Source organism: Phaethon aethereus (assembly GCF_964289735.1).
Source record: "Phaethon aethereus genome assembly, chromosome: 2".
Lineage (NCBI taxonomy): Eukaryota > Metazoa > Chordata > Aves > Phaethontiformes > Phaethontidae > Phaethon > Phaethon aethereus.
This window is the reverse complement of record NC_138582.1, coordinates 70,540,852-70,550,324: the sequence shown is the minus strand read 5'-3', so window position 1 is coordinate 70,550,324 and position 9,473 is coordinate 70,540,852. Positions and strand designations below refer to the sequence as shown.

General features: G+C 41.1%; 1 protein-coding gene across 1 annotated transcript in view; it reads right to left on the bottom strand.

The window, feature by feature from the left end:
- Positions 1-6,331: 6,331 nt before the first annotated feature.
- The window catches only part of ANKS6 (ankyrin repeat and sterile alpha motif domain containing 6), a 54,077-nt gene continuing 50,935 nt past the window's right edge, over positions 6,332-9,473 (bottom strand). The window contains exon 17 of the mRNA XM_082015000.1: positions 6,332-6,772. Within this exon, the coding sequence (XP_081871126.1) occupies positions 6,723-6,772 (50 nt within the window). The 3' untranslated portion in view covers positions 6,332-6,722. The remainder of the gene's footprint in view (positions 6,773-9,473) is intronic.

The following is a 9,473-nucleotide window of genomic DNA, read 5'->3' as shown; positions in this document are numbered from 1 at the left end:
AATCTAATAGTTTGTTTCCTAACTCTGCATTTATTTGAATGAATTTATTTTATTGTACTCATCAATGTGGTGAGTGCCACATTGACGGTGGTCTAGGTCGGTCTAGGAAATATAGGGTATTGCAGTTTTCAGCATGGACTAGGTTTTTTTCTCAGAATATTCAGAGACCACCTAAGACTCAGCATTTTAAAATAGACCCTCACCCACTTCATGATGATGCTGGGCTTGCCTGAATGCTGATAACACGAGGAAGTGTTGGCAAATTTTAGCTGGACCTGTTCACTCACTTTATCCAAGGAAGTGGAAGGAGGACCCCAAAGTTGATGGATCACTGTAGGCCAAGGAGCAAGACAGCATGCCTGAAGAATGAGAACCATGAATACTATTGCTGTGCAACTGAAACAATGGGATGCTTGGAATATAGCTGGCAAACTACTATGAACTTCACTGTAAGAGGTTGTCTATAAACCATCAAAGGACTGGCAGAAGTATACGCAGAACACCTGTGGTATTGTCTGAGGGGGACATGTAGTTGACAAAATATCCTTACATGGCTTTCCAAGAGATGTTGTATAATATACATGAGTCCATGGGACCTGATGGAATGCACCCACAAGTACTGAGGGACATGTCTGGTGTCATTGCAAGGCCACTCTCAATTATCTTTGAAAAGTCATGGTGAATGGGCAAGGTTCCTGGGGACTGGAATAAAGCATGTCATCCCTACCTTCAAGAAGGGCAAGAAAGAGGATCCAGGGAACTAGATCAAATCAGCCTGGCCTTGATCGTGGGGAATTTGATGGATAAAATAAGCCTGGATCATTTCCAAATATTTTAAGACAGTGCTTCAGTAGTGTCCTGGTTTCAGCCAGGATAGAGCTGGTTTTCTTCACAGAAGCCAGTGTGAGACTGTGTTTTGGATTTGGGATGAGGAACTGTTGATAATGTGCTGATGTTTTGGATTGTTGCTGAGCCGTCAAGGACAGTCCAGCTTCTTGTGCTGGCCTGCCAGCGAGCAGGCTGGGGGTGCACGGGGAGCTGGGAAGGGACACAGCCGGGACAGCTGACCCAGACTGGCCAAAGAGATATTCCCTACCATCCGACGTCATGCCCAGTACATAAACTGGAGTTGGCCGGGGGGGCGAAAATCGCTGCTCGGGGACGGGCTGTCGATCACGGGGTGGTGAGCAATTTCTGTATTGGGCCTCACTTGTTCTTGTACATTCCTTTGTTGGTATTATCATTATTGTTCCCTTCTTTCTTTCTGTCCTATTAAACCGTGTTTATCTCAACCCACGAGGTTTTTCCTAATTCTCTCCCCCGTCCCACTGTGGGAGGGAGAGTGAGCGAGCGGCTGTGTGGTGCTTAGTTGCCGGCTGGGGCTAAACCACGACAAGTAGTCAGCATGAATTTTCAAAGAGGAAATCGTGTCTGACCATCCCAATAGCTTTCTATGATGGCTGTCTCTCTGTGGATGAGGGGAGAGCAAAGGACATGGTCCTAGAAAACCAGCTCTAGGTGGCCTGCTTGAGCAGAGGGGCATTGGACAAGATGACCTCCAAAGGTCCCTTCCAGCCTGAGCCATTCTGTGATTCTGTGAAATTAATCTGTGGCATTGTTAAGGACTACAGTTTGTGTGTGTGCTTGACACATACGCCAAATAAGCAATTAAAATGCATGATAGGAGATAAACAATACAATGTATTAAAAGCACCTATAAATTGGAGCTGTATTTTGTATTCTGTGGCCCAAAACGGCTGGAAGGGTGGACCTCTGCATACACTATTTAATTACCAGCACAGAGAATGATGCTTTCTGTTTGCTCTGTGTCTGAGTAAAGGAATGTGAGCAATAGATTTTGAACCAAGCCTGTGATAAAAGTGGTTTGGAGTCCTGAGCTACTGAAGAAAGTGAGTCCCAGGGCATTCAATATTAATTCTGACTATTCAAGAAACAGCCTAAAGGAGAGGCAGATCCTGGAAAGAAAACCAGTAATAATACTGTAAAAAAGTAAAAATACTGTCTGTGCTTCTATCCCCAACTTTTTTCAGTTTGTTTTGCTTTTATTCCATCTTCCCCTTCTTAGGACAAACTGGCAGCAGTGACTTGGAAAAAAACATATAAGAAGAAATCTGTTGAGAACAATTCAAACGAGGCCCACAGTGATCAAACCCCTTGCACTTAGCTGGCTGCAATCTGTGCAAAGTGATTTTGTTTCGCAACTCAGCAAAATGGAAACCTCTGCTCCAGCTAATTGCAGGCCACAGATTCTGTGGTGTTACAAATTGCTTAGGCTTACTAAAAACAAGAACTCACAGCCACATATCAAGTATATGCATGAACACAGGATATTTTTAGACCCTTTATAAGAAGGTGTCTTGAATGGGCCTGTTTTTCTACCTTCACATTTACCCGTTTATCACCTTCAAGAGCCCTGCTCCAGTACAGGACCTGCCACTCTGCTAACAGCCATGATATGGCACTCCTCTTCAGACCAGACAGACCTATTCTGAGAGTGTTGTACATACCTACATGATGAGAACTGAGAGGAATACGAAGCCGATTAAAATGCAATAGATGCAAAGTTGGGAATATGGCAGTCATACTTCAAAAATCTATTTGCTTTTGTTTTTATGACTGCATGTTAACTCCATTAAGTTTTAATGCACACTGGAATGCTGTGAATGACAAGTGGCAAAAATTGCTTCAAAACAATTCTTTGCTGTGACACTTTAAGGAGAACATTGCATTAACAGTGTATTTCAATGATACAAACTTCTGAGAGACTGGAAATTAAGTATTCCAAATGAGCTTTAAATATAGCATAAGAAGTCCCAGGTTTAATGGACAAAGCCTGTTCCCACTAAATGTACCCTTGTACTGCCAAGAGAGCTTTGAAATAGAACAAAATCTAGAAGTGGCAAGTTTGAGGCTATTAGTGTCAAGAGTCAGACCAGCCAAGCAATTCTAAACTGAGGTGATCCTGGTATTAAAGAAATCTGTTTGCATGAACTTTTATGTGCCACTTCACTCTGGAAACCAAAGTCGTTCCCTTGAGAAGCTACCTGGCTTCTGAGACATGCTGAAGCACGAGAAATACTACAGATGACTGCTTGAATCATTTCCAGATAACAAAGAGTATTTATTTAAAATCTGATCTCGATCAATGCTCAGAGTGCAGAAAAAAAGAAAATTAAATTCAAAGAACTTTTACAAGAAACTTTTATAAAGAACGGTACTCTTCAGCAAGTAAGACATCTTAGGTTTAACAACTACAGATTAGTCAAGTCGGTAATTCTAGACTGAAACAGAACAAAAACTGTTTCTTGCAGTGTTTACTTCTTTGGCAAAACCCAGAAGGTATCACTTTTCATTGTGAGGTAAGCAAGCTTTGCCAACAAAGATTTTCACTTAAACTAAAAAGGAGGACGCAGAAAATGAACAGCAAATGGGAAATAGCTTGCCACCTTGAATGTCTGTGACAAATCAGGACAAGCCAATGAAATGATGGTCTCCATCTCTGAATGGTCCAAGTGACTGTTTGCAACAGACAAACTGATCATAACCTTCACTCAGCGTCACATCTGGCACCCCTTCTGTGGGTGCTCTGGATGCCTGTGGGCATGCAAGTGTCAGTGGATGTCTGGACAACTGAATCAAGCTGCTGGTCTAGACTGGTCAGACACCAGGTTTTGAGGCCCCTGTGCCTGTACTGACCAGACCTCCACTGCCTACAGTGGAGTTGATACAGCTACCCATGTCAGCCCATACACACAGGCATATAAATGTAGGTGTCAGCCTCAAACTGACCTCCTCTCAGGGCCGTAAAAATCAGCCATGGTAAGCATCCCGTTCTGTTTCTCCACTTACGATGGCAGCTAAATCAGGCAGAAGGAACTGACTCCCTTCAAGAAATAAGTGCAGCAGAAGATATGAAATGTTCCCAAACAAAATCCGTGTCTTTTTTTTCCTGTGTTAATAAAGCTCACTCTTTAGATAGAGGGACTTGTTGTTGGGACAGCCTGAGGAACCCTTTCTGCCTGTTGTGTAAACACACAGAGCCTACACTTGTGCGCTCCTCGGTCTCCTTTGACAGCGTTGTGTTCCATTTAAATCTCTTTGCTCCTCGTTCTTTGATGCGCTTTGGCTAACATTCCCGAAGTTATAGCGCTATTTATCCTCAGTCACTATGTAGCTTAGGGATTGGTAAATAAATATATCAACTAGAGGAACAAAAGCCTAACTCTTCCCCATCCCAGACCAATGTCTTACAGGGCCATGCTCTGTGAATTTTGTATTTTCTGCGCAGTGGAACAGGTTCAGCCAGAGGAATGAAGCATGCCCCTACCTTGCCTTGAGGTTCCTAGTGTCTTCTGGGCAGTGGTAGGTATGAATTTGAACCCTCTCAGATTGTAGAAATAATGCACCATTCAATCTTGCAACATGTTTTTCACACTGAACTATTGTTCAAATTGAAAAGGACCAACAAAAAAAAATTAACACCCAACGCCCTCAATTTATTGCAGGTGAGTACTTCTCCTCCCAAAGAAGAGCCCACAACCTCTTAACAGGAATGGCTGAAGCCTTCTCACCTTGAGGTTTCCCTATTAGCGGGCTGGAGGTGACTCTGCAGAGCATCTTGGGTGTTTCGATGGCCATCTGTTGCGCTAAAAGCACAAAACTGGGCAGGGAAGTTGTGCTGCCACAGGGCCCACAGGCGCTAGGTAAGTGGGTGAGATGTTTCGGCTTATTACAGATCACTTATTCCCAGTTACACTAACAGAGACTCCAAGATGCCACTGCACGTTTTTGGCTCAGAAGCAGCAACTGTTTCCTAGTCTTAACAAGAAGCTGCAGTTATTTCTCTGCTAAATTTTGGTGTGTTTTGACAAAACTGTCCAAATGTTTCTTCAGGGAAGGACAGGGCCATTAGCTTAATACCATATGGTTTGCACCCAGCATTTCTGTAGATTTGTCCTGCCATGTCATCTTCAGTAGCAGCTCTTGATAACTGTGAAATAAGTAATTACATATTTTTACCCTAAAGCTGAAATTAATCCTGAGGCACAATTCTGCATAAGGAGTCATTTTCTTGGGCGTAAGACATGTCAGAAACATAACACACCACACTAAATGTTGATAGTGTTATGTTTGTTGACATATATGCACTGAAAAAAAAAGGACCAGAAATTATTTTGCACATGGCTATACTATTAGCACCTGACATGTTAACAGCACAACCGCCAAAGGATCTCAAGGTACTAACAGGCTCCGATTGCCCTAATCGGCTTGTACCCATCTTTTTCTGCAATACGCCCCTCTTCTCCTCCTAGGGCTTTAGCTACCAGTGTTCAAGGTCAGCTCTGGTACGGCACAGCTGCACAACCTGGTGCAGCTCAGCTGCTCTGCTGCCCGCAGCTCAGAGCGGTGCCTCTGATGGCCAAACCGATGAAGCCATCACAGCACCATCACAGCCATCACACAACAATACACCATGGGGCACCTGAGGCATGGCAGGGGCGTCACTGCTTTCACTGGTGCTGTAATGGCTTGTTAATCTCTGTCTTTCACTACACCCACTTCCACCCCTATTTTTGCTCAGCTCCACTAAAACCAGTACCGTGAGGAGGGTGGAGAAACGTAAAATCTTTAGTTCTGTACAGAAGTAATTACTTGAGATCACTCCTCTGCATTGGAGCTCCAAGATCTTCTTGACCTTACCTGCATTAGTACTCCTGGGATCACACTGAATTCACCCAGTGATAAAGTTACGTATTTGTGAGCCTTCAGAAAGATAAATAGAATGTCAGAGGCTTCTGATGACTTGTATTTCAATTGCTCAACAAAAATTTGTGGTTACCAACCAGAAAATGATTTCCATTCATAGTTAATGTAACTAGTCCTTTCAAAATTATTACAAAAATCAAATTATAAAAATGTTTTTCAAGGATCTGCTAGTGTTACTCTTTAAAAAAAACTCAGCCAGTATCAGTTAAATGGTTTTATTCTCAAAACAACTGATCAGCAATATAAAATATTTTCACACTATTTCTGTTTAAATATTGGTGCAGATTATGCATTTTCTTAAATAAAGTGCTATTTTTACAAATAGGTATTTCATATTTATTTTTACTGCTGTTCTAACCTCTTAATGTTGAATAGATAAAGTGTATTTTGGCTAATGAAGAATGCAGCATTACTTTTCCTTTATATTCCTTCTCATGAAACCATTACATTTTCAATTTGTACTCCGTTATCTGTATCTAGTCAATAGAGGCATATTCAGTTTATGTACTTCTCCATGTAGAAGCTCTCATAATTCGTGGTGGTTTTCATGCCTTCTTCCATGCTTCTGTTGCTCTTGACTGTACCCATGTAGGCCTGCACCCCATGGGTGCTTCGTGTATGGGAAAGAGTAGAATGAAAACATGAATCTTCTTATATTCATTCTTCCTGCTCTGCTGACTTTGTTCTTCTCAAATCCAGACCTTGAACATCCATGCCTTGAACAATTCAACACTTACAGTGAACTATAAAAGCCACCTCTCTTTATTTTCTTTGACTCTCTGTGGGATTCGAATTTTAAGCACATTACTGCAGAAGGTCCTATACAGGTGTAGTTAGGACTAACTTTTCAAATTTTCATTTGTACAGTTGGATTTACTCAGCCAGATGCGAACTTCACCATACGGAAAAAAAAAAAAAATCTTTTTTTCCAGTAACTACCTTTTAGGAGAAACAGCTTCTTGTGGTTTTACAGAGCAGCCAGGTGCTGTAAAAGAAAAAAAAAAAATCTGAAAAACTGCCACCAGCAAGAATCACAGCTTTACAGAAGACAGTAGTGATTCCACAACTACCAGAAACAGGCCCACATTTCTCAATGTCATTGTTATACCAATGATATATGACTCCAACAATTTGACCCTGCAATTCATTTTGTTCATCTTAAGCCCTCTCCCGTACGGAGAAAGTATGGAAAGTCCAAGTCACGTGTGAAAAGGTCATCTACTTCTACAAACCTTTCCAGTATCTCTCTCTTTCTCAATGCGTGCCTTTCCAGCAAGTGACTACCTGAATCCAGTAAGATTTTTCATTTGCAAGTCTACATTGGTTTTGCTCCTATTTTTACTTGTCACTCTACAATCTCTGTAACTCCCTCCTCTGGATAATTTCCATTTGATATTTTTGACTACAAATCCAAAAGTACAAAGTAAATATACAAATGACTGCTCACTGTCTTCCACTTTATTCTGTCACATCTTTTAAAATACCTATACATGTATCTGCAGATACATATGTGTAAGTATGTATCAATAAGCAACATACTATCACATGTAAAGAGAAACTGAAAGACCAGAATTTCCGCAAAGAATTACAGACTGAATGGCATCATACTCTTTTTTTCATTACAGGCATAGTTACTCTTCATTTAACGTGTATCTGGAGAATATTCCGTTTATTCTATTACTATCTAAATAACCACTTTGTTCAGGGCCCCTGCTAGATGTTGGGGACTTCTCTTTTCTTCCCACCTGTTGTAAGAGAAGAATTATGCTTAGGTAGGGGAGAGCAGTTGGATGTCTATACCAAGTGATGAGACTTATCTTTTTCTTTTGAGCATTTCAATAAACTTGATATGAGAAGGTAAACTAGGCTAACTGGCAGTTAGCTTTACCTGCAACAAATCTTTGCTATTTTTTTTTTTATAATGAGATTAAGAAATGCCCTAGGAGAAAAAGAAGATTGTATCCCTCAGAATATACACTTTGGATGCTCTCTTGCTTTTTTCATGTCATTTTTGTAGAAATGGCAAATTCTGCTACAAGTCCCAGACTTGGGCAAGGGAACTCCATGAACTATTTCCATTTTTTATCACAGATCTAAAATGTACCACTTCCTTACATATGTATTGTAACTAGCATATAGGATTTCTACTCTTCTGGAAGAAATACTTTCAGTTGGTTTACTCCTTTTTTTTCCCATTGAGTTTCACAGAATCCACACAAACTTTTTTCAGCTCTTCATTTCTTATTTGGCAAGTCTGTGTTGAGGTGCAGCTCTCTCTCCTTTGGTGTAATTTCTTTCAATTAACCTGCAGACCACTACCAGATCTGTTCAACCCTTAATTATCCACTTGATGATTGCATCCACTCATCCACTTGATGACACCCCCTCCCCCCCCCAAAAAAAAACCAAACCCAAACCCTAAACAATTAGTCCCGGCAATTAGAAATTCAAAAAGTGTGATTTTCTTTTTTACCAGAATCATGTAAACAAAAAGGTCACCTTGAACTACAAACATAAACATTTCCTGGGGTCATACAATTACTTAAATCCAGTTTCGTCAGAAATCTGGGCTTCATGCTGCTGTTTCACTGAAGCTGGAGTCCAGACAAAGGAGGAGTGCTTTGTTCCTCCGAGCAGTCATCTTGCCTCATGCCTCCATGGGCTGGTTATCTGCTCTAAATTTAAATGGTGAAGCACCAAGAAAATTCTGTGTTTGTTTGACACAGTTCACTGAGTTATAAAGAAGCAGTATCTTCCTAGTAGTTTCTCTTATCAAGGACAGGTTGATTAGCAGTGACGGCAATTTTCCAAGCCATAATTTTTTAACTTGAAAACAACCAAAGTGTCAAAAAAACCGGTAACATTCACTCTTAGCAGAGTTTTCTGAAGGTCACCAATTAATTTCCATTAAAAAAAAGAAAAAAGAGACAGAGGCAACACTCTCCATGCAAGTGCTGTTTGCCTATTCAGAATAGGGACAAGAACTACGGTGCCCCCAAACCTAATGGCTTACAGGTCCAGTAACCACTGAATTATTTATACTGCAGTTAGGGCAGTCATCCACCTTATGCAGTTTCAGGCAAGGACTGGAATATGGAGCTCCCACAGCCTAACCCAGTATCACAGGCATGGGGCAGGGAGGAAGCAGTCTCAGTATTCTTCTGACAGAAAATAAAATGTGTCAAAGCCTCTTGTTTTCCACAAAGCGGAATCATCTCACTTCCAGCCCCAGAGATGACACAGCAACTGACATACAAAGGAATCTTTCTCCCAAGAGTGAGCATTACTACAATTGAAATAGCTCAGCTGCCAAAACCCAACAAACACTCAACAACTTTTCTACAAATTCTTGTAGTGAGTATCACAGTGAGTTCAGAAGCAATGACCTCAGCAGGAGATGGTCAACCGGAAACTGAGGATACAAGAAGCCAGCAATTGATTTTGAACTGCCAAAAAAACATTGAGAAGAAACTGTAGTATCTTCCCTAAACAAGCTTGTTGTGTGAAATTAGTTATACCATCAATCCTCTACTTCTGATGGTCTTGCTTTTACCTTTTCTGCCTCTCATTGTTTTCCTTCTACTGCATTCCTTAGAAGAGTAAATGTACATAATCACTGCAGTTCTCTTTTCCATTCTAGAAACACTCATCTAGATGCTTTTCTATTTCTCTTGCCTGCCATCTCA